Below are 26,476 nucleotides of genomic sequence, written 5' to 3'. Positions count from 1 at the left end.
ATCACTGCCAGGACACACACAATGTAAGTGATCAAAACACACACTTAAAAAAACACACACACACACACACACACACCGTGTAAGTGATCACTGCCAGCATGCCAATCAAGGTCAAGGAGCTGATGGAGAAAGACAGGGCTGGTACACCATCTGTAGGGGAGGGAGAGGGAGAGATAGAGAGAAAGGGAGAAAGAGAAAGAGAAGCAAGAGAGAAAGGGAGAGATAGAGAGAAAGGGAGGGAGAGGGAGAAAGAGAAGCAAGAGAGATAAAGGGAGAGAGAGAGAAAGAGAGAGAGAGAAGGGAAGGTGAGAGAGAGAGAGGGCACAAAAAAACATTGTAAGTAGATGCCAAACAGTGTGAGCATGTTCTATTCTGTTCTCTTCCTGTAACTGTAACTGAAATGATAAAGGGACACTTGACAGATGCCTGTTTCAGATCATGTACATGTTTGATTTGTTTCCATTCGTTCCCCCATTTCATCTCTGGTTCAAGGGTTGTCACAGAAAGGTCACAGATATTTTTGGCCTCGAAACAAACTTTTTCCGTACATCAGGAAAAATACATTTAGAAAATGAAAAAGGACATTTAGAACGGTCTAATATCATTTCAAATGCTAAAGAGAGTATTATATGAAACAGGACATAAAGAAAGCACTAATATTATCCCAGTATATTATTTCAGAGTTCAGCATATTAACAAAAGTGTACTTTACCATTTGTAAAGAACATTTAAAATGGATGTTCTTTAGGATTTTAGGCTGGGTATCTGTAAAGCACTTTGTGACAACTGCTGATGTAAAAAGCGCTTTATGAAATACATTTGATTGATTATAATTTGATTGATGTTGAGAAAAGTCTAATACTATTTTCGATCCTAAACAATCCAAGAGTGCAGTATATCAACAAAGCCAAACGCCTGGCTCTCTGTCCTGTTGATTAGCTTGATGTGTGTCACCTTTGATGGAGAAGAAGAAAGGCCATTTGATGAGAAGGGAAGGAGGGAGAAGGTGGCCGGGGCTACCCGTCAGGGGTGAGGGAGAGTGGGTGTCAGTCAGACCAGCTGTCAGGGATGGAGCCAGAAGACCCAGAAGACAGAACGATTGATGGGGAGAGTGATCGCCTCTCTCCCATGATAGGATCCCAACTGTCAGGGAAGAGAGGGCTGAAAGCAGCCCCAATGTTGGCAACTCATGGTTCCCCCTGGTTCTTGCCACAGTTCCCCCTCTGGCCCTCAGAAGCAGGCATAAGCCCTGAGGTGCCTAGCAGCAGACCTGGGATCAAATACTATCTGAAATGGTTTTATTTTATTTAGCCTTAAAATAAATCAAATAAACCCTGACAACCTGGAGTGCCAGATAGCCAGGGTTTGTAGTCTTGTGACTATTGTGATGGTTCTAAAGGTTGCCCGTAACTGTTACTCTTCGTGCTGGTTCACCCTGGTTCTCTGTACTGTTCCACCATAACCTGGGTTCAAATATATTTGTAATACTTTAGTTGGGCTTAATTGAGCATGCCTGGCACAACGGAACTGATGTAGAAGTCCCAAAAGTGCAAACCCTGCCCATCTGGCACTCCAGGCAGGCTAAAACAAACACTCAAATTATTGAAAATGATTTCAAATAGTATTTGAACCCAGGTATGCCTAGTGGTGTCGAGATCACCTGTCATGTTGAGCCTAGATATTACAGTATCCTGCTGCCTACCAGGCTGCTCAATCATTCTACTTCAAAACACAAACACCTATTTCCTCCGGAGCAGTCATTTGATCATCAAAAACAACAAACTCCCCTTTACTTATTGATGACATCCCCAACATAGACGCTGCATTTCCGTTTGTCGCAAACCACTTTTGTAGGCTAGGACTTTTCCAGGACACAGACACAGGAGGAAAATGGATATAAATTAAATACTTGCGCTTAATTGTCGTGTGTGCATAACGGGGAAAAGAACAAACGCGTTTGAAGTCTGACAGCCTGAAATGAGCATTACCATTTGAATAGGTGTTTTCCTTTGTGATCTCCCCCAGCTTTTGTTAAGTGTCTGAGCTTGGTAAGTACGAGAGACAATACGCTGGGCAGGTTCTGCAGAGGACACCATCATTGAAGTCCCCGCACAAAGAGACAGACCGGGGGATGCTATGTCTGCTGCCTCTGTCGGCTTTGGGTTTATTCAATCAGATTTTTCAGGGGATTAGACAGAGAGAATATAGTCTATTACCAGGCGTGGTGCTCCACATCAGACGAAGAAGAAAGCTAGGTTCCATAGACATGGAGAGAAGGCAAACCTCCACCACTCTCAGCATCAGCAGAAGAAGAAAGCTAGGTTCCATAGACATGGAGAGAAGGCAAACCTCCACCACTCTCAGCATCAGAAGAAGAAAGCTAGGTTCCATAGACATGGAGAGAAGGCAAACCACCACCACTCTCAGCATCAGCAGAAGAAGAAAGCTAGGTTCCATAGACATGGAGAGAAGGCAAACCTCCACCACTCTCAGCATCAGCAGAAGAAGAAAGCTAGGTTCCATAGACATGGAGAGAAGGCAAACCTCCACCACTCTCAGCATCAGCAGAAGAAGAAAGCTAGGTTCCATAGACATGGAGAGAAGGCAAACCTCCACCACTCTCAGCATCAGCAGAAGAAAGCTAGGTTCCATAGACATGGAGAGAAGGCAAACCACCACCACTCTCAGCATCAGCAGAAGAAAGCTAGATTCCATAGACATGGAGAGAAGGCAAACCTCCACCACTCTCAGCATCAGCAGAAGAAGAAAGCTAGGTTCCATAGACATGGAGAGAAGGCAAACCTCCACCACTCTCAGCATCAGCAGAAGAAAGCTAGGTTCCATAGACATGGAGAGAAGGCAAACCACCACCACTCTCAGCATCAGCAGAAGAAGAAAGCTAGGTTTCAGTCAAGGAGAGAAGGCAAACCTCTACCACTTTCAGCAGCACCATTGGGGGCTATCACCATTTTAAAGTAGTCCATTTTCTTATTATTATTCTTCATTGGCGGTTTGTAAACAAACTGAAAATATGCATGCCACCACCTACTGTTCTGGACTGTGTAGTCTGAACAGACATACATCTATAAAGCCTTTAATGCCCATGCAAAACAGGCTTTGTGGAAAATGTGCCTTCTATGCAACTCTGCAGGAATCTCTAAGTGCAGGAATGAGATCAGGAACCCCTTATCTCCTAGTGTATATAGCCTAGCCCCTTCAGGCTCTGTGTACACCGAGGAGAGGGGCCTTCCTACCTTCCACCGATGCAGTGAGGAGAAGTGTTTATTAAAACAGCTGCTTCAGCCCCAGCACTCCCAGACAGCACTCGGCTGCGTCTCCTCCCTGTCTGTAGCAGAGATGGAATCATGCAGATATGGACACGCACACTAAGCTGCAACTGGATTAGTAGGCATGCAGGTGGTGGTGAGTGGTGGAAGTGGATGTAGAGCGAAGGTGAGAAGCTGTCTGAGACATGTTGGTGTAAGACCTGGGGGGGTCTGTCTGTTGAAATAGCTGGTGAGCCATGGAAAAATACTGTTGTTATGCCCCTTATGGTTCAAGCACAAGATATTTATCGAACTATACATGGATAGTAGTAGATATCCAAGCAATCCTGTCATACAGTACAGCGAGGTGTTTACAGCGTGTTTAAAGGGTGAATATGGAACAGGGGTCAAAGAGAATAAAACCATTCACCAGTGACCACAGTATTGTTTTAATCATGTGTCATTACTATTACTGTTGGCTACTGGGGGAAGAGGGGGGGGGGGGGGGGGGTTGGTGAGTTGTTCCCTGATAATATGAACATTGACAACACGCTTTAAAATATTTAGTGATGAGAAGACAATACTGTCTTAAAAAACAGCTGCACTTTCTTCCAATGCTTCTCAACAGTCTGAGTCACTAACTATTGTTGAACACAGAAACTGCCGACAGGCATAAAAACTCTTCAGTGTGGCATCACTTGTTCAGCCTTCCATCCTGGTATTGGTCTTATTAAATGGGTCTGCTTCTCCAGTCTCTTGATCTGGTCAGCAGGAGGGCTAAGGAAAGGGGAAGGGGGGACCTACTCAGATGCACAACTGAATGCATTCAACCAAAATGTGTCTTTTGCATTTAACCCAACCCCTCTAAATCAGACAGGTGGGGGGGGGGCTGTTTTGGGACAGTCCCAAATTGCATCCTATTCCCTACAGTTTTAGTCGGAAGTTTACATACACTTAGGTTGGAGTCATTAAAACAAATTTTTCAACCACTCCACAAATTTCTTGTTAACAAACTATAGTTTTGGCAAGTCGGTCAGGACATCTACTTTGTGCATGACACAAGTAATTTTTCCAACAACTGTTTACAGACAGATTATTCCACTTATTACTCATTGTATCACAATTCCAGTGCGTCAGAGGTTTACATACACTAAGTTGACTGTGCCTTTAAATAGCTTGGACAATTCCAGAAAATTATGTGATGGCTTTAGAAGCTTCTGAAAGGCTAATTGACATCATTTGAGTCAATTGGAGGTGTACCTGTGGATGTATTTCAAGGCCTACCTTCAAACTCAGTGCCTCTTTGCTTGACATCATGGGAAAATCTAAAGAAATCAGCCAAGACCTCAGACAAAAAAATTGCAGACCTCCACAAGTCTGGTTCATCCTTGGGAGCAATTTCCAAACACCTGAAGGTACCACATTCATCTGTACAAACAATAGTATGCAAGTATAAACACCATGGGACCACGCAGCCGTCATACCGCTCAGGAAGGAGACGCATTCTGTCTCCTAGAGATGAACGTGCTTTGGTGCAAAAAGTGCAAATCGATCCCAGAACAACAGCAAAGGAGCTTGTGAAGATGCTGGAGGAAACAGGTACAAAAGTATCTATATTCACAGTAAAATGAGTCCTATATCAACATAACCTGAAAGGCCGCTCAGCAAGGAAGAAGTCACTGCTCCAAAACCGCCATAAAAAAGCCAGACTATGGTTTGCAACTGCACATGGGGACGAAGTTTGTACTTTTTGGAGAAATGTCCTCTGGTCTGATGAAACAAAAATAGAACTGTTTGGCCATAATGACCATCGTTATGTTTGGAGGAAAAAGGGGGAGGCTTGCAAGCCGAAGAACACCATCCTAACCGTGAAGCACGGAGGTGGAAGCATCATGTTGTGGGGGTGCTTTGCTGCAGGAGGGACTGGTGCACTTCACAAAATAGATGGCATCATGAGGGAGGAATATATATTAAAGCAACATCTCAAGACATCAGTCAGGAAGTTAAAGCTTGGTCGCAAATGGTTCTTCCAAATGGACAATGACCCCAAGCATACTTCCAAAGTTGTGGTAAAATGGCTTAAGGAACAAAGTCAAGGTATTGGAGTGGCCATTACAAAGCCCTGACTTCAAACCTATAGAAAATTTGTGGGCACAACTGAAAAAGCGTGTGCGAGCAAGGAGGCCTACAAACCTGACTCAGTTACACCAGCTCTGTCAAAAGGAATGGGTCAAAATTCACCCAACTTATTGTGGGAAGGTTGTGGAAGGCTACCTGAAACGTTTGACCCAAGTTAAACAATTTAAAGGCAATGCTATCAAATACTAATTAAGTGTATGTAAACGTATGACCCACTGGGAATGTGATGAAAGAAATAAAAGCTGAAATAAATAATTCTCTCTACTATTATTCTGACATTTCACATTCTTAAAATAAAGTGGTGATCCTAAGTGACCTAAGACAGGGAATTTTTACTAGGATTAAATGTCAGGAATTGTGAAAAACTGAGTTTAAATGTTTTTGGCTAAGGTGTATGTAAACTTCCGACTTCAGCTGTATATAGTGCACTACTTTTAACCAGGACCCATGCCATTTGAGATGCAGTCTTGTTTTGTCTATGCCATATATCCAATCCAGCCAGACTGAAACCTTCCCCTACACAACTGAAAACTACCGTAGCCTCATTACTGATAGGAACACGGATGCTTTTGCCTTACAGGCTTTTTTATGCTTTTCCAAAACGAAACAGAAATTCAGAGACGAGACCCAGCCAGAAAAATAAAATAGCTCAAATTGAACTGATCATTCATTTAAATGGAATGAACCACTGACTGATCATTCAAATAATTAATAATTTCATGGAAGTGAACCGCTGAGGATAGAATGTTTTGCAAGCATGAAAGACACAGACGGCTTCTGTTCCTGTGTGTAACCAGTCACCATAACACTCTGAATCTCTGGGGTGCATTTGACCCCATTTAGTTGATGTGAAACAGAAAGCCCTTCGGGGTAGACATTATGCACTGGGACACGCCACAATCAGAGCAGTGGGCCAGGGAACCGGTGGTTGTGTGTGTCTGTGGTTGTGGTGTGTGTTCCCTGGCCCAGTGCTCTGATCCAGGGAACACACCTGGAAGGTAATGAAGCATAAGGTGTTGATTGTGAAAAACAAGGTCATTTTAATACCCACTAAGAGGGTGGTGCTAGCAAAACCAGGGTACCGATTGACTATTGGTAAGAGGGTGGTGCTAGCAAAACCAGGGTCGTGATTGACTATTGGTAAGATAGGGGTGGCAGGTAGCCTAGTGGTTAGAGCGTTGGGCCAGTAACCAAAAGGTTGCTAGATCGAATTCCTGAACTGACAAGGTAAAAATCTGTCGTTATGGCTCTGAACAAGGAAGTTAACCCACTTTTCCTAGACTGTCATTGTAAATAAGAATTTGTTCTTAACTGACTTGCCTAGTTAAATAAAGGTTAAATAAAAAATAGAAAGAGAGTGGTGCTAGCAAAGCCAGGGTCATGGTGACTATTGTAAGAGGGTGTGCTAGCCAAGCCAGGGTCGTGGGTGACTATTGTAAGAGGGGGGTGCAAGCAAAGCCAGAGTCGTGGGTGACTATTGTAAGAGGGGGGTGCAAGCAAAGCCAGGGTCGTGGGTGACTATTGTAAGAGGGTGTGCTAGCAAAGCCAGGGTCGTGTTGACTATTGTACGAGGGGGGTGCAAGCAAAGCCAGGGTCGTGGGTGACTATTGTAAAAGAGTGTGCTAGCAAAGCCAGGGTCGTGGGTGACTATTGTAAGAGGGTGTGCTAGCAAAGCCAGGGTCGTGGTGACTATTGGTAAGAGTGTGATGCTAGCCAAGCCAGGGTTGTGGGTGACTATTGGTAAGAGAGTGGTGCTAGCAAAGCCAGGGTCGTGGTGACTATGGGTAAGAGGGTGGTGCTTGAAAAGCCAGGGTCGTGGTGACTATTGGTTGGAGGGTGGAGCTAGCAAAGCCAGGGTCGTGGGTGACTATTGGTAGGAGGGTGGTGTTAGCAAAGCCAGGGTCGTGGTGACTTTTGGTAAGAGGTGTGTGCTAGCAAAGCCAAGGTCGTGGGTGACTATTGGTAGGAGGGGTGTGCTAGCAAAGCCAAGGTCGTGGTGACTATTGGTAAGAGGGGGGGTGCAAGCAAAGCCAGGGTCGTGGTGACTATTGGTAAGAGAGTGGTGATAGCAAAACCAGGGTCGTAGGTAACTATTGGTAAGAGAGTGGTGATAGCTAAGCCAGGGTCGTGGTGACTTTTGGTAAAAGGGTGGTGCTAGCAAAGCCAGGGTTGTGGGTCCAATCCCATATATGAAATCATTATACACTCATTATACTCTAACTGGCTTTTGTTAGGAATGTAGAAATAGGCTAGGTGGTTTCGCAAAAACACTTTTGATAAGCACCTGCTAAATGACATATATCCTTTACATTTTGGGTGGTTTAAAATGAATTCTAATGTCTCCAGTATGGTTGCGAGGCTGTGAGAGAGAAGACTGGGTGTGGGACCAGGATATGAGAGTCTGCGACAGCCTTAACACCCCTCAGAGGAGAGGACAGTAGCTCTCTGCCACACAGTCACTCAAGGCTATCATTGGATTACTGTGGAGTCTCTCTCTCTCTCAAAGACTTGGAGGGGAAGGAGGGAAGAGGAAGGAGAGTGTCTATCCACTTTGGGAAATGCAGGGAGAGATAAATTACCACCCTGACTGATCCTCTCAGAGAAACAGAGGGAAGAATGGTTGACTGGAGAGCATGCCCTTGAGCGTATTAAAACCACACACAGATGACTGGCGTTAGAAAGGAAAGTGACATTCAGAGACCAGGTCTAGAAAAGATTGGAACCAATAGTCAGTCTTCACTGCACAAAATAGGAACCAACCCATGTCCCTACTAGCCCTGCTTCAACCTACTAGCCCTGCTTCAACCTACAAGCCCTGCAAGAAAGCACAAGCAATTCCAAGCAGCTAATCTGCATCCCAAATGGCACCCTATTCCCTACATAGTGCACTACCTTTGACCAGGGCCCAGAAGGGTAATAGGGAGCAATTTGGGATGTAGCCAAGTCGCTGAGGGGATTTCTACACTGGCATGCCTCATTGCACCATTGTGGATAATGTAATGGCCACCCCATTTGAGCTGCAGTCGCTGCAGTTTGTGGCCTAAATTAGCGGTTTGCTGGGCCGGGGTCGGGAGGCTGACTTAGTGAGGAGTGTCTCCCCCTTGCTCAATTAACCTCCCATCTGGAGTAGGAGAGAGAGATGAGAGAGAGGGGGAATTAGCGGAGGGATGATCCTGCCTTAATGTTGTATGCGTCCAAAATTGTACCCTATTCACTATACTGTACATTACACTAATTTTTAAACAGGGCACTGGTCAAAAGTAGTGCACTATGAAGGGAATAGGGTGCCATTTGGGGGACAGACTCTTCCTCCTGAGCAACACTGAAATGTCCCCACAGGAAGGGAGGCTGCAGTAGAAGATCAATAGCCCTGAGGAAGGGGTTGGGCATGGTGAGAGGAGTCAGGAAGGGTGAGGAAAGCATTGGAGGGAGGAGAGAGGTGGGACGAGAGTCAGGAAGGGTGAGGAAAGTGTTGGAGAGAGGAGAGAGGTGGGAGGACAGTCAGGAAGGGTGAGGAAAGGGTCAGAGGGAATTTAGGGGTAGGAGGGGTATCAGAAGGGGGTGGGGAGGGGTAGAAGATGCAGCCAGGGCCAGGATCTGACTGCAGGCCACAGTGGAAGAGTGTGACAGATGGGTTGACTTCCTCCCCTGATCCCCAGATGCCCCGGAGCAGAGCCCCGGAGAGCCTCCTGATTCCTCTCTTGGAGCTGTGCCCAACATGACCCCGGCTGCTGCCTCTTCATGCTCTGCTCCAACTGTAAACCCACCATTAAAGGCCAACTTATTCATTCACCTGGTTGGCTATAAAGCTGGCTCTGTCACGACTATCTGTAAGCCCAAGATTTAACAAGTACAGTGTACACAGGCATTAGGTCCTATATACAGTGTACACAGGCATTAGGTCCTATATACAGTGTACACAGGCATTAGGTCCTATATACAGTGTACACAGGCATTAGGTCCTACATACAGTGTACACAGGCATTAGGTCCTACATACAGTGTACACAGGCATTAGGTCCTACATACAGTGTACACAGGCATTAGGTCCTACATACAGTGTACACAGGCATTAGGTCCTACATACAGTGTACACAGGCATTAGGTCCTACATACAGTGTACACAGGCATTAGGTCCTATATACAGTGTACACAGGCATTAGGTCCTACATACAGTGTACACAGGCATTAGGTCCTACATACAGTGTACACAGGCATTAGGTCCTACATACAGTGTACACAGGCATTAGGTCCTACATACAGTGTACACAGGCATTAGGTCCTACATACAGTGTACACAGGCATTAGGTCCTATATACAGTGTACACAGGCATTAGGTCCTACATACAGTGTACACAGGCATTAGGTCCTACATACAGTGTACACAGGCATTAGGTCCTACATACAGTGTACACAGGCATTAGGTCCTACATACAGTGTACACAGGCATTAGGTCCTACATACAGTGTACACAGGCATTAGGTCCTATATACAGTGTAGATAGACATTCACATGGACCCACACACAGACAGCAGACATATGAGGATCATAGGGGACCACTCAACTTGGACTGGCACATTCAAATGCAAGTCACGTTAGGAGAAATAGAAATATAGATATATACGTATGAACTGCTATAGAGGGAAGGGGTCATACTGGTCACAGTTCTGCAGTGAAGAGAGAACCGTCTTTCTTGAGTGACACATCAAAGCAAGGGAGGCTTTCTCCCTTTTTTTCCGGGAGACAGATGGTTGCGAGTGGCACAATGAGGATGGTTGACATTGACGAGGGAAAATGTTGCCTCTGCCAAGTCCACACGTCACCTCAGTATGCAGCCTTGTGTCAGCCATCCATCCATCCATCCATCCATCCATCGCTCTGTCTGGCCCATACAGCTTTTCAATAGCAGCACTAAATGGAAATTCATTACCAACCACACTGAGACAGAGTGATGGAGTGAGTGATGTGGTGGGTCATTCACGAGGGCTATCTGATCAAAGGACTGTGTGTGTAAGCCACATTGGACCATTAGTGAGGTGGTAACACACCTGTCTGTCAATGGTTTATAAGTAGGTTATAAATAGTTAATATGTAGTTTATAAATCACATAAACAGGTCAAACTTTGTTAGAAATTGTGTAATTGTCGTTTTGGTACAACTTTTAAACCGTACCTAAATGTAAAGTGTTATTTAAAGCATACCTTACTGTAAAGTGTTATTTAAAGCGTACCTTACTGTAAAGTGTTATTTAAAGCGTACCTTACGGTAAAGTGCTATTTAAAGCGTACCTTACGGTAATGTGCTATTTAAAGCGTACCTTACGGTAATGTGCTATTTAAAGCGTACCTTACGGTAATGTGCTATTTAAAGCGTACCTTACTGTAAAGTGCTATTTAAAGCGTACCTTACTGTAAAGTGTTATTTAAAGCGTACCTTACTGTAAAGTGATATTTAAAGTGCACCTTACTGTAGTGATATTTAAAGCGTACCTTAGTGTAAAGTGTTATTTAAAGGGTACCTTACTGTAAAGTGTTATTTAAAGCGTACCTTACTGTAAAGTGTTATTTAAAGCATACCTTACTGTAAAGTGTGACCAGTCAGACAATACTTACGGTTGTTCCCCAGCTCCTCAAACAGATACTGCATCTTCTCCCACTGGGTACCATTCTGATTAGGTGGGGCTTCAAGAGGAACAAAGGCCCTGCAAAAAATACTATTTATTAAAACCATTGGCTTTATTAGAAGTAAAATATGATATAGCCTGGTCCCAGATCTGATCAAAGTTGGCTATACAGCACAAACAGATCTGGGACCAGGCGAGTTAAAATAAGCCCAACTGTGAAATGCAGGTTAGAATCTGTGATAGCCTACTTTGTAAAGTAAATGTATTAGAGAAGCCATGACTTTGGATATCTCCAGTGCATTTCTTAATGGAAACACAATGTTTTGATTACGTCCCTTGATAATAATTGCTTCTATCAACAGCCGTCAGCATCATCAGTAGTGCAAAACAACTTTTAGTTTCCCATACACTATTTACATAAAGTTGTCCCTGCTAAACAAGTTTATTTACTTAGCATTGAAGGGAATGTATTCAGGGAACTCTCTTCACTGTCAGAATGTCTAAAAATCCCCCCCAGTCTGAGCCGAGAGACTAGCTAACACCTGCCACTGAAACCAACAGGATGGAGTGAAATATTGAAATATTCATGTTTTTGTATTGAAAGCCTTCTTCAGGGTTGATGACAAAGTTCATTTACTGTAGCATTTCTTTTGGACCCGCAATTAAATGGATCAAGGTGTGCATTTTGTTGGACTAAAATAGACATTCCCAAACTCTGACTAGAGATGGAATGTATTCCTGGGAATGGCTTTAACTGTTATTTATTAAGGAAAACAACAGCATTAATCCAACTACACATTGGTAGAGGGTTTAGTAGCAGCAACAGCATCAATGACTATTGGTAGAGGGTTTAGTAGCAGCAACAGCATCAATGACTATTGGTAGAGGGTTTAGTAGCAGCAACAGCATCAATGACTATTGGTAGAGGGTTTAGTAGCAGCAACAGCATCAATGACTATTGGTAGAGGGTTTAGTAGTGGCAACAACATCAATTACTATTGGTAGAGGGTTTAGTAGTGGCAACAACATCAATTACTATTGGCAGAGGGTTTAGTAGCAGCAACATCATCAATAACTATTGGTAGAGGGTTTAGTATCAGCAACAGCATCAATGACTATTGGTAGAGGGTTTAGTAGCAGCAACAGCATCAATGACTATTGGTAGAGGGTTTAGTAGCAGCAACAGCATCAATGACTATTGGTAGAGGGTTTAGTAGTGGCAACAACATCAATAACTATTGGTAGAGGGTTTAGTAGTGGCAACAACATCAATAACTATTGGTAGAGGGTTTAGTAGCAGCAACAACATCAGTGACTATTGGTAGAGGGTTTAGTAGCAGCAACAGCATCAATGACTATTGGTAGAGGGTTTAGTAGCAGCAACAACATCAATAACTATTGGTAGAGGGTTTAGTAGCAGCAACAGCATCAATGACTATTGGTAGAGGGTTTAGTAGTGGCAACAACATCAATAACTATTGGTAGAGGGTTTAGTAGCAGCAACAACATCAGTGACTATTGGTAGAGGGTTTAGTAGCAGCAACAGCATCAATGACTATTGGTAGAGGGTTTAGTAGTGGCAACAACATCAATAACTATTGGTAGAGGGTTTAGTAGCAGCAACAACATCAGTGACTATTGGTAGAGGGTTTAGTAGCAGCAACAGCATCAATGACTATTGGTAGAGGGTTTAGTAGCAGCAACAGCATCAATGACTATTGGTAGAGGGTTTAGTAGCAGCAACAGCATCAATGACTATTGGTAGAGGGTTTAGTAGCAGCAACAACATCAGTGACTATTGGTAGAGGGTTTAGTAGCGGCAACAACATCAATGACTATTGGAAGAGGGTTTAGTAGCGGCAACAGCATCAATAACAATTGGAAGAGGGTTTAGTAGCAGCAACAACATCAATGACTATTGGTAGAGGGTTTAGTAGTGGCAACAACATCAATGACTATTGGTAGAGGGTTTAGTAGTGGCAACAACATCAATGACTATACTCTAAAGCATGAGGCTCAACTATTTCCACCTAAGTGCTGGTCATGGCTCACATCAACAGCATCCTCCCGGACACCCTGGACCCACTCCAATTTGCATACCGCCCCAACAGATGACGCAATCTCAATCGCACTCCACACTGCCCATCCTCGCCTGGACAAAAGGAACACCTATGTGAGAATGCTGTTCATTGACTACAGCTCAGCGTTCAACACCATAGTGCCCTCAAAGCTCATCACTAAGCTGACTCTAGGACTAAACATCTCCCTCTGCAACTGGATCCTGGACTTCCTGACGGGCCGCCCCCAGGTGGTAAGAGTAAGCAACAACACGTCTGCCAGGCTGATCCTTAACACTGGGGTGTGTACTTAGTCCCCTCCTGCATTCCCTGTTCACCCACGACTGTGTGGCCAAACACAATTCCAACACCATCATTAAGTTTGCTGACGACACAACAGTAGAATGGCTGATCACCGACAACGATGAGACGGCCTATAGGGAGGAGGTCAGAGAACTGGTAGTGTGGTGCCAGGACAACAACCTCTCCCTCAATGTGAGCAAGACAAAGGAGCTGATCATGGAATACAGGAAAAGGAGGACCGAACACCCCCCCATTAACATCGACGGGGCTGAAGTGGAGCGGGTCGAGAGTTTCAAGTTCCTTGGTGTCCACATCACCAACAAACTATCATGGTCCAAACACACCAAGACAGTCGTGAAGAGGGCACGACAAAACCTTTTCCCCCTCAGGAGACTGAAAAGATTTAGCATGGGTCCCCAGATCCTCAAAAGGTTTTACAGCTGCACCGTGGAAACATCCTGACCGGTTGCATCACCGCCTGGTATGGCAACTGTTCAGCATCTGACTGTAAGGCGCTATAGAGGGTAGTGCGAACAGCCCAGTACATCACTGGGGCCAAGCTTCCTGCCATCCAGGACCTATATAATAGGCGAGGTCAGAGGAAAGCCCATAAAATTGTCAGAGACTCCAGTCAGACACGTTATAGACTGTTTTCTCTGCTACCGCACGGCAAGCGGTACCGGAACGCCAAGTCTAGGACCAAAAGGCTCCTCAACATCTTCTACTGCTGAACAATTAATAAAATCGCTACTGGACAATTTACATTGATCCCCCACCCTCTCCCTCCCTTTTTGTACACTGCTGCTACTCGCTGTTTACTATATTTGCATAGTCACTTCACCCCCACCTACATGTACAAATTACCTCAACGAACCTGTACCCCCACACACTGACTCGGTACCGGTGCCCCCTGTTTATAGCCTCGTTATTGTTATTCTTATTGTGTTACTTTTTACTATTACTTTTTACTTTAGTCTACTTGGTAAATATTTTCTTAACTCTTCTTGAACTGCACTGTTGAATAAGGGCTTGTAAGTAAGCATTTCACGGTAAAGTCTACACTTGTATTCGGCGCATGTGACAAATAAAGTTTGATTTGATTTGAAACACATGCTTTGTTTAATGCCAGTGGCAGGTCATTTTTGATTATCCTGGAGATTTTATGACATCATTACATTTTACATGTATTTATTGTTGTTGTAAAAAAATTATTGCTTGTTTAATTTAATTAAAGCCAAACTTATTAGAATGATTCACCATCCTGGTTTTAGCGGTAACGTGGTTGGTTATGGCATGAATTTTGACAGCAGAAAGACAGCCATGATGCACACTGCCCATATGAACATGGAACAACACTAATGTGGAACAACAGTAATGTGTAGAGTAGACGAATATGGAACAACAGTAATGTGTAGATTAGCCTAATGTGGAACAACAGTAATGTGTAGAGTAGCCTAATGTGGAACAACAGTAATGTGTAGATTAGCCTAATGTGGAACAACAGTAATGTATGGAGTAGCCTAATGTGGAACAACAGTAATGTATGGAGTAGCCTAATGTGGAACAACAGTAATGTATGGAGTAGCCTAATGTGGAACAACAGTAATGTGTAGATTAGCCTAATGTGGAATAACAGTAATGTGTAGATTAGCCTAATGTGTAATAACAGTAATGTGCAGATTAGCCTAATGTGTAATAACAGTAATGTGTAGACTAGCCTAATGTGTAATAACTTAGCCTAATGTGTAATAACAGTAATGTGTAGATTAGCCTAATGTGTAATAACAGTAATGTGTAGATTAGCCTAATGTGGAACAACAGTAATGTGTAGATTAGCCTAATGTGGAACAACAGTAATGTGTAGATTAGCCTAATGTGGAACAACAGTAATGTGTAACAGTAATGGAATGACTTGGTTTCCTCTATCATAATCGCTCCTCTTTCACACCTGCAGCCAAACTAACCCTGATTCAGATGACCATCCTACACATGCTAGATTACGGAGACGTAATTTATAGATCAGCAGGTAAGGGTGCTCTCGAGCGGCTAGATGTTCTTTACCATTTGGCCATCAGATTTGCCACCAATGCTCCTTATAGGACACATCACTGCACTCTATACTCCTCTGTAAACTGGTCATCTCTGTATACCCGTCGCAAGACCCACTGGTTAATGCTTATTTATAAAACCCTCTTAGGCCTCACTCCCCCCATCTGAGATATCTACTGCAGCCCTCATCCTCCACATACAGTACAACACCCGTTCAGCCAGTCACATTCTGTTAAAGGTCCCCAAAGCACACACATCCCTGGGTCGCTCCTCTTTTCAGTTCGCTGCAGCTAGCTACTGGAACAAGCTGCAACAAACTCTCAAACTGGACAGTTTTATCTTAATCTCTTAATTCAAAGACTCAATCATGGACACTTTAACTGACACTTGTGGCTGTTTTGTGTGATGTACTGTTGGCTCTTCCTTCTTGCCTTTGTGCTGTTGTCTGTGCCCAATAATGTTTGTACCATGTTTTGTGCTGCTACCATGTTGTGCTGCTGCCATGTTGTTGTCATGCTGTGTTGTCTTAGGTCTCTCTTTATGTAGTGTTGTCTCTCTTGTCGTGATGTGTGTTTTGTCCTATATATATATATATATATATATATATATATATATATATATATATATATATATATATATTTATTTTTTTATCCCAGCACCTGTCCCCGCAGGAGGCCATTTGCCATTTAGTAGGCCGTCATTGTAAATAAAAATGTGTTCTTAACTGACTTGCCTAGTTAAATAAAGGTAAAATAAAAATATATATGTATGTTATCTATGTATTGTAGGTAGGCCTACATTATGTTAGCCATGCAGCTCCTGTTTTGGACGTGTGTAAAACCCCCTCCATGTGTCCATGCCATCATGAAGAGCATCATGAAAGGAGAGAACAACTTCTGGGAATACCGGTGAACCTCGTATACACAAGTTATTTGCCTGTAACAATTGCTTGTTTCCCATTTGATATGTTGAAAACCCAAGCCCTCCGTAGGCTACCCTTACCCTAGGCCTACTATAATGAAAGCTCATTTAAAACATGTTAGGCTAAACCAGGGCTGGATTCACAAATAAATATTGGCAATATTTTACTTGAAGCCTGCAGGTATAATGCTTTTTAACTTGTTATAAGCACGTATGAGCCTTTTTTATAATGTCTAATAATAAAGTGTATAATATGTTGTCTCTATGATCAACATTTCGACTAAGAAACAACATGCTGAATGTAGACCACCCTATTAAAGAACAATCACCTCAAAAGCCCAAGTTTAAAGAATCAGCAGCAGTTGAAAGGTCAATAGTCATTTTAAGAGTTTTGAGTCATGCCTAGCCCTCTAGCCCAGTCACGACAGGCTGCAAACAAAAGACTGTGTTCAAGCAGCAAAGCCCTTGAATGAACAGTCACCCAAACAGTGGCCTGATGCCTCCCTGTATCACACAGAGAGGAGAGGAGATGAGTGGAGTGGAAAGGAAAGCAAAGGAGAGGCAGAGCAAGATAAAAGCCATCATGTCGCCTCGCATCAAGAGACCTAAACAACAATCCCCCGGTACAAAGAGGTACAAAGGGCTGACGGTTCAAAAAGGTAAAATAGACACCAAATTGCTTCTGTCTAAAGAATCCCAAAGAGTCCAAACTTTTCAACTTGAAATGAACCATGTGGGCCCGTCCTAGGCTGTGTCTCAAATGTCAACATGTTGTCTAAGGTCCATAGGGCTCTGGTAAAAAGTAGTGCACTATGTAGGGAATAGGGTGCCATTTAGGATGACATGTTTCTATCCACCCACCGTCCAATCCAGGCAGCGTCCTCTATAGGATCAGAGTGCCATTTAATGGTTGAATGAACATTACATTACATGACCTGAACAGCAAGCATGTTACTGTGGTGGTGGCTAGGAGAAATCCATTATGTTTATGCTGCACAGGCACAGTTCAACACAGAGTAAACTGGAGGTTAAATGGGACATGGTTTCCACTGTGTATCGCTATAGATTTAAGCATCAAGTCATCTTTGAGACACTTAATCACGAAAGGGACAGTTCACAATGGCTTTATCTGAGACTGAGTGGGGGTGGGGATGGGAGCTGAGGATGGGTGCTGGGGGTGAGGATGGGAGCTGAGGATGGGTGCTGGGGATGGGGATGGGAGCTGAGGATGGGTGCTGGGGGGGATGGGAGCTGGGGGTGGGGATGGGATGGGAGCTGAGGATGGGTGCTGGGGGTGGGGATGGGAGCTGAGGATGGGTGCTGGGGGTGAGGATGGGTGCTGGGGGTGGGGATGGGAGCTGAGGATGGGTGCTGGGGGTGGGGATGGGAGCTGAGGATGGGTGCTGGGGGTGGGGATGGGAGCTGAGGATGGGTGCTGGGGGTGGGAGCTGGGGGTGGGGATGGGAGCTGAGAATAGGTGCTGGTGGTAGAGATGGGAGCTGAGGATGGGTGCTGGGGAGGAGGATGGGAGCTGAGGATGGGTGCTGGGGATGGGGATGGGAGCTGAGGATGGGTGCTGGGGGTGGGAGCTGAGGTTGGGTGCTGGGGGTGGGAGCTGAGGATGGGTGCTGGGGGTGGGAGCTGAGGTTGGGTGCTGGGGGTGGGAGCTGAGGATGGGTGCTGGGGATGAGGATGGGAGCTGAGGATGGGTGCTGGGGGTGGGAGCTGAGGTTGGGTGCTGGGGGTGGGAGCTGAGGATGGGTGCTGGGGGTGGGAGCTGAGGATGGGTGCTGGGGGTGGGAGCTCAGGATGGGTGCTGGGGATGAGGATGGGAGCTGAGGATGGGTGCTGGGGATGGGAGCTGAGGATGGGTGCTGGGGCTGGAGATGGGAACTGAGGATGGGTGTTGGGGATGGGATGGGGCTGGGGATGGGAGCTGAAGTTGGGTGCTGGGGTGGGGATGGGTGCTGGTGTGGGGATGGGTGCTGGGGTTGGGGGCAGGGTATGGTTGGGAGCTGGGAATGGGGTGGGGATGTCAGCTGGGGTGTGGGCTGGGGAGGGAGCTGGGAACTCAGTCAGATGTCCCTCCACATAAGGTTAAGCATCTTGGGTCAGTAACTATAGCAGAGGGCATCTTGGGTCAGTAACTATAGCAGAGAGCATCTTGGGTCAGTAACTATAGCAGAGGGCATCTTGGGTCAGTAACTATAGCAGAGGGCCTCTTGGGTCAGTAACTATAGCAGAGGGCATCTTGGGTCAGTAACTATAGCAGAGGGCATCTTGGGTCAGTAACTATATCAGAGGGCATCTTGGGTCAGTAACTATAGCAGAGGGCATCTTGGGTCAGTAACTATAGCAGAGGGCATCTTGGGTCAGTAACTATATCAGAGGGCATCTTGGGTCAGTAACTATAGCAGAGGGCATCTTGGGTCAGTAACTATAGCAGGGGGTCCTGAGGATGGCTCACCCCTCACAGTTCTGGGTGACTTTAACCTCCCTACGTCTACCTTTGACTCTTTTCTCTCTGCCTCCTTCTTTCCACTCCTCTCCTCTTTTGACCTCACCCTCTCACCATCCCCCCCTACTCACAAGGCAGGCAATACGCTTGACCTCATCTTTACTAGATGCTGTTCTTCTACTAATCTCACTGCAACTTCCCTCCAAGTCTCCGACCACTACCTTGTATCCTTTTCCCTCTCGCTCTCCTCCAACACTACTCACTCTGCCCCGACTCAGATGGTATTGCGCCGTCGCAACCTTCGCTCTCTCTCTCCTCTTCCATCCTATCATCTCTTCCCTCTACTCAATCCTTCTCCAACCAATCCCCTGATTCTGCCTCCTCAACCCTCCTCTCCTCTCTTTCTGCATCCTTTGACTCTCTATGTCCCCTATCCTCCCGGCCGGCTCGGTCCTCCCCTCCTGCTCCGTGGCTTGACGACTCATTGCGAGCTCACAGAACAGGGCTCCAGGCAGCCGAGCGGAAATGGAGGAAAACTAGCCTCCCTGCGGACCTGGCATCTTTTCACTCCCTCCTCTCCACATTTTCTTCCTCTGTTTCTGCTGCTAAAGCCACTTTCTACCACTCTAAATTCCAAGCATCCTCCTCTAACCCTAGGAAGCTCTTTGCCAACTTCTCCTCCCTCCTGAATCCTCCCCCCCCCCCCCCCTCCTCCCTCTCTGCGGATGACTTTGTCAACCATTTTGAAAAGAAGGTCGACGACATCCGATCCTCGTTTGTTAAGTCAAACAACACCGCTGGTCCTGCTCTTATTGCCCTACCCTATGCTTTGAACTCTTTCTCCCCTCTCTCTCCAGATGAAATCTTGCGACTTGTGACGGCCGGCCGCCCAACAACCTGCCCGCTTGACCCTATCCCCTCCTCTCTTCTCCAGACCATTTCCGGAGACCTTCTCCCTTACCTCACCTCGCTCATCAACTCATCCTTGACCGCTGGCTACGTCCCTTCCGTCTTCAAGAGAGCGAGAGTTGCACCCCTTCTCAAAAAACCTACACCCGATCCCTCCGATGTCAACAACTACAGACCAGTATCCCTTCTTTCTTTTCTTTCCAAAACTCTTGAGCGTGCCGTCCTTGGCCAGCTCTCTTGCTATCTCTCTCAGAATTACCTTCTTGATCCTAATCAGTCAGGTTTCAAGACTGGTCATTCAACCGAGACTGCTCTTCTCTGTGTCACGGAGGCTCTCCGCACTGCTAAAGCTAACTCTCTCTCCTCTCATCCTTTTAGACCCGTCTGCTGCCTTTGATACTGTGAACCATCAGATTCTTCTCTCCACCCTCTCCGAGTTGGGCATCTCCGGTGCGGCTCACTCTTGGATTGCGTCCTACTTGACAGGTCGCTCCTACCAGGTGGCGTGGCGAGAATCCGTCTCCGCACCACGTGCTCTCACCACTGGTGTCCCCCAGGGCTCAGTTCTAGGCCCTCTCCTATTCTCGCTATACACCAAGTCACTTGGCTCTGTCATATCCTCACATGGTCTCTCCTATCATTGCTACGCAGACGACACATAATTAATCTTCTCCTTTCCCCCTTCTGATAACCAGGTGGCGAATCGCATCTCTGCATGTCTGGCAGACATATCAGTGTGGATGACGGATCACCACCTCAAGCTGAACCTCGTCAAGATGGAGCTGCTCTTCCTCCCGGGGAAGGACTGCCCGTTACATGATCTTGCCATCACGGTTAACAACTCCATTGTGTCCTCCTCCCAGAGTGCTAAGAGCCTTGGCGTGACCCTGGACAACACCCTGTCGTTCTCCGCTAACATCAAGGCGGTGACCCGATCCTGTAGGTTCATGCTCCACAACAGTCGCAGAGTACGACCCTGCCTCACACAGGAAGCAGCGCAGGTCCTAATCCAGGCACTTGTCATCTCCCGTCTGGATAACTGCAACTCGCTGTTGGCAGGGCTCCCTGCCTGTGCCATTAAACCCCGACAACTCATCCAGAATGCCGCAGCCCGTCTGGTGTTCAACCTTCCCAAGTTCTCTCACGTCACCCCACTCCTCTGCACACTCCACTGGCTTCCAGTTGAAGCTCGCATCTGCTACAAGACCATGGTGCTTGCCTACGGAGCTGTGAGGGGAACGGCACCTCCGTACCGTCAGGCTCTGATTTATGAACATTTGAACATCTTGGCCATGTTCTGTTATAATCTCTACCCAGCACAGCCAGAAGAGGACTGGCCACCCCTCATAGCTTGGTTCCTCTCTAGGTTTCTTCCTAGGTTTTGGCCTTTCTAGGGAGCTTTTCCTAGCCACCGTGCTTCGACACCTGCATTGCTTGCTGTTTGGGGTTTTAGGCTGGGTTTCTGTACAGCACTTTGAGATATCAGCTGATGTAAGAAGGGCTATATAAATAAATTTGATGTGATTTGATTTGATCAGTCCCTACACCCAAAGAAGGGCACTGCGTTCATCCACATCTGGCCTGTCCGCCTCCCTACCTCTGCGGAAGCACAGTTCCCGCTCAGCCCAGTCAAAACTGTTCGCTGCTCTGGCACCCCAATGGTGGAACAAGCTCCCTCACGACGCCAGGACAGCGGAGTCAATCACCACCTTCCGGAGACACCTGAAACCCCACCTCTTTAAGGAATACCTGGGATAGGATTAACTAATCCTTCTAACCCCCCCCCCCCAAAAGATATAGATGTACTATTGTAAAGTGGTTGTTCCACTGGATATCATAAGGTGAATGCACCAATTTGTAAGTCGCTCTGGATAAGAGCGTCTGCTAAATGACGTAAATGTAAATGTAGAGGGCATCTTGGGTCACTAACTATAGCAGAGGGCATCTTGGGTCAGTAACTATAGCAGAGGGCATCTTGGGTCAGTAACTATAGCAGAGGGCATCTTGGGTCAGTAACTATAGCAGGGAGCATCTTGGGTCACTAACTATAGCAGAGGGCATCTTGGGTCAGTAACAATACCAGAGGGCATCTTGGGTCAGTAACTATACCAGAGGGCATCTTGGGTCAGTAACTATAGCAGAGAGCATCTTGCGTCAGTAACTATAGCAGAGGGCATCTTGGGTCAGTAACTATAGCAGAGAGCATCTTGGGTCAGTAACTATAGCAGAGGGCATCTTGGGTCAGTAACTATAGCAGAGAGCATCTTGGGACAGGAATATGAATAAAGCTTCAAGCTTGTTCCAGAGAAAATATAGAGTTGTGAAGTTAGATTGAACCAGTAGAAGAACCCAGTTATATGGCAACATACTCTGGTGGAAGAGGACTTTTTTCTGTGATGTCTGGCTGCTCATGGCTGAACAGATGGCAGTTTAAAGAACGTTGATTTCCTTGAAGAGGAAAACACCTTGCTCATTAAGCGATTATAATGACATGTAGTACACACCTCTCCTCACCATCTATGCCTGTATCCAAAATGGAACCCTATTCCTTATATTATTATACAGACCCCTATGCAGGCCCTGGTTAGATGTTGTGCACTAGATAGGGAATAGTGTGGGTGACAATGTCTCATAGTACTTACCCAATTAATAGCAGTGCTGCACAGACGATGATGAATCCAATTGTGTATTTCAGAGCATTTTTCACTTGCTGTAATGAAAGACAGAATTATTAATAGTGTGTTTATGAATCAGGAATGTAACAATATCTAATTCTTCAATGGGGTGGGTTGGGGGGCTGGTGTGTATGTATGTGTGTGTACACATTTGAGGTGAGTGGCTGGCTAACTAATTCCATATTCCATTTAGTGAGGGGACAATGGAGTGTGAAGTGGAATCCAGAGTCCTGTTCAACCTGCCAGAGACTCTCAGAGTAGTCACACACACACACACACACACACACACACACACACACACACACACACACACACACACACACACACACACACCTTACTCCCAGCGCTGTTATTAAAGGGTGCTTTGAAAGTAATGATTCAAAAGAACTCCTTGGCTGTGAGAGGAAGTGCTTCTGTCAGCTCCAAACCAACCCAGAGGAAAGGGAAGAAGCTCACTGTGGCATGTAATCTATATAATCACTACCGTGTCCTTTGGAGACCAATATATGACATTTCAGCAATATTCAGTTTAAGATGAAGGGGGGGGGAGGGTGGTCTATTCCTATGGGCTTTGGCTTTTTCTACACTTATCTTAACAGAGGCCATGTATACGTAATATCCAAGAGTCGACAGTAAAGTCTCAACTATATCCTTTTCTTGTTGCTTTTCTACAGTATGTAGTTCTATAGGGATACTGTAGGCTTTTCTACAGTACGTAGTTCAATAGGGATACTGTACACTTTCTACAGTATGTAGTTCTATAGGGATACTGTACACGTTTCTACAGTACGTAGTTCTATAGGGATACTGTAGGCTTTTCTACAGTACGTGGTTCTATAGGGATACTGTACACTTTTCTACAGTACGTGGTTCTATAGGGATACTGTACACTTTTCTACAGTACGTGGTTCTATAGGGATACTGTACGCTTTTCTACAGTACGTAGTTCTATAGGGATACTGTACGCTTTTCTACAGTACGTAGTTCTATAGGGATACTGTACGCTTTTTTACAGTACGTATTTCTATAGGGATACTGTACGCTTTTCTACAGTACGTAGTTCTATAGGGATACTGTACGCTTTTCTACAGTACGTAGTTCTATAGGGATACTGTACGCTTTTCTACAGTACGTAGTTCTATAGGGATACTGTACGCTTTTCTACAGTACGTAGTTCTATAGGGATACTGTACACTTTTCTACAGTATGTAATTCTATAGGGATACTGTACACTTTTCTACAGTATGTAGTTCTATGGGGATACTGTAGGCTTTTCTACAGTATGTAGTTCTATAGGGATACTGTAGGCTTTTCTACAGTATGTAGTTCTATTGGGATACTGTAGGCTTTTCTACAGTATGTAGTTCTATAAGGATACTGTAGGCTTTTCTACAGTATGTAGTTCTATAGGGATACTGTAGGCTTTTCTACAGTATGTAGTTCTATAGGGATACTGTAGGCTTTTCTACAGTATGTAGTTCTATAGGGATACTGTACACTTTATTTGTAGCATAGAGCTTTAAGTATCACTTCTGTATCTATTTTGGGGGATTGTGATATATTAATATTGAGTGAGTGTTTTAATTGAGACTGATGTGTTTACATTCAGCCTCTGGTTGGTCATTAGGAATGTAATCTCTCACGATATGTGGGACCGATGGGATTAAGTCCAAAATAATGAATACATACAGTGTTTACCTTCCTTAACCCAGAGACAGATAGTTAGTGACTGCTGTTCATAGCCAAGGTCAACGTGTGTGTGTGTGTGTGTGTGTGTGTGTGTGTGTGTGTGTGTGTGTGGTGTGTGTGTGTGTGTGTGTGTGTAGACTACAGTAAGAGGACAGGCAGCAGCAGTCTTACTGAACACTTGTTGTTGTGTGTGTGTGTGTGTGTGTGTGTGTGTGTGTGTGTGTGTGTGTGTGTGTGTGTGTGTGTGTGTGTGTGTGTGTGTGTGTGTGTGTGTGTGTGTGCGTGCGTGCGTGTGTCTAGACTACAGTAAGAGGACAGGCAGCAGCAGTCTTACTGAACACTTGTTGGTGTGTGTGTGTGTGTCTAGACTACAGTGAGAGGACAGGCAGCAGCAGTCTTACTGAACACTTGTTGGTGTGTGTGTGTGAGTGTGTTGGTGTGTGTGTGAGTGTGTTGGTGTGTGTGTGTGTCTAGGCTACAGTAAGAGGACAGGCAGCAGCAGTCTTACTGAACACTTGTTGGTGTGTGTGTGTGTGTGTGTGTGTGTGTGTGTGTGTGTGTGTGTGTGTGTGTGTGTGTGTGTGTGTGTGTGTGTGTGTGTGTGTGTGTGTGTGTGCTCTAGCCTACAGTAAGAGGACAGGCAGCAGCAGTCTTACTGAACACACTTGTTGGTGTGTGTGTGTGTGTGTGTGTGTGTGTGTGTGTCTAGGCTACAGTAAGAGGACAGGCAGCAGCAGTCTTACTGAACACTTGTTGGTGTGTGTGTGTGTGTGTGTGTGTGTGTGTGTGTCTCTAGCCTACAGTAAGAGGACAGGCAGCAGCAGTCTTACTGAACACACTTGGTGTGTGTGTGTGTGTGTGTGTGTGTGTGTGTGTGTGTGTGTGTGTCTCTAGCCTACAGTAAGAGGACAGGCAGCAGCAGTCTTACTGAACACACTTGTTGGTGTGTGTGTGTGTGTGTGTGTGTGTGTGTGTGTCTAGGCTACAGTAAGAGGACAGGCAGCAGCAGTCTTACTGAACACTTGTTGGTGTGTGTGTGTGTGTGTGTGTGTGTGTGTCTCTAGCCTACAGTAAGAGGACAGGCAGCAGCAGTCTTACTGAACACACTTGGTGTGTGTGTGTGTGTGTGTGTGTGTGTGTGTGTGTGTGTGTGTGTGTGTGTGTGTGTGTGTGTGTGTGTGTGTGTCTAGGCTACAGTAAGAGGACAGGCAGCAGCAGTCTTACTGAACACACTTGTTGGTGTGTGTGTGTGTGTGTGTGTGTGTGTGTGTGTGTGTGTGTGTGTGTGTGTGTGTGTGTGTGTGTGTGTGTGTCTAGACTACAGTAAGAGGACAGGCAGCAGCAGTCTTACTGAACACTTGTTGATGTTGTCATCATCTTTCTCCTCATAATAGAAATAGACAAAGGGGATCCACAGGAAGACACAGAACAGGAGGATAGAGTACAGTGCTGTTGGGAGAGAGAGAGAGTTGAATCAACTTTGTTTCTATATTTCATCAAACAAAAAATATATGTTTTCCTACTGATCACGTTGAAACAGTGTGGATAACTGATTGGATTTAACAAAAAGTTATGAATGGAAAGAAATTGATGGAATTTGTATAAAAAAATTGAAAAGTATACTTTTAACATAAATCCAATGGCTTTGAATTCCCGTTAGTTGACAACTCAGTCTGCTGTGTGATCTACAAAGCCTCACATATGAGTGTGTAATGCAAATACACAAGGTCCTGTCTGGCTCGGGTTGGTAGAGCATGGTAAATACACATGGTCCTGTCTGGCTCGGGTTGGTAGAGCATGGTAAATACACATGGTCCTGTCTGGTTCGGTTGGTAGAGCACGGTAAATACACATGGTCCTGTCTGGTTTGGTTGGTAGAGCATGGTAAATACACATGGTCCTGTCTGGTTTGGTTGGTAGAGCATGGTAAATACACATGGTCCTGTCTGGTTTGGTTGACAGAGCATGGTAAATACACATGGTCCTGTCTGGCTCGGGTTGGTAGAGCATGGTAAATACACATGGTCCTGTCTGGTTTGGTTGGTAGAGCATGGTAAATACACATGGTCCTGTCTGGCTCGGGTTGGTAGAGCATGGAAAATACACATGGTCCTGTCTGGCTCGGGTTGGTAGAGCATGGTAAATACACATGGTCCTGTCTGGCTCGGGTTGGTAGAGCATGGTAAATACACATGGTCCTGTCTGGCTCGGGTTGGTAGAGCATGGTAAATAGACATGGTCTTGTCTGGCTGGGTTGGTAGAGCATGGTAAATACACATGGTCCTGTCTGGTTCGGTTGGTAGAGCATGGTAAATACACATGGTCCTGTCTGGTTTGGTTGGTAGAGCATGGTAAATACACATGGTCCTGTCTGGCTCGGGTTGGTAG

At 45.4% G+C, this 26,476-nt stretch overlaps 1 protein-coding gene across 3 annotated transcripts in view; it reads right to left on the bottom strand.

The window, feature by feature from the left end:
* Positions 1-26,476, bottom strand: part of LOC106593427 (lysosomal cobalamin transport escort protein LMBD1) — a 204,605-nt gene that overhangs the window by 109,173 nt on the left and 68,956 nt on the right. For all 3 annotated transcript variants that reach the window (XM_045687124.2, XM_045687128.2, XM_045687126.2), the window contains exons 4-7: positions 25,440-25,537; positions 22,367-22,434; positions 11,017-11,105; positions 77-150 (exon numbers count right to left, since the gene is read on the bottom strand). In XM_045687124.2, the coding sequence (XP_045543080.1) occupies positions 77-150; positions 11,017-11,105; positions 22,367-22,434; positions 25,440-25,537 (329 nt within the window). The remainder of the gene's footprint in view (positions 1-76; positions 151-11,016; positions 11,106-22,366; positions 22,435-25,439; positions 25,538-26,476) is intronic.

This window comes from Salmo salar, chromosome 01 (assembly GCF_965601325.2).
Source record: "Salmo salar chromosome 01, fSalSal1, whole genome shotgun sequence".
In the NCBI taxonomy this organism is placed as follows: Eukaryota; Metazoa; Chordata; class Actinopteri; order Salmoniformes; family Salmonidae; genus Salmo; species Salmo salar.
Note: the sequence above shows the minus strand (reverse complement) of the source record. Positions and strands in the feature narration are given on the sequence as shown.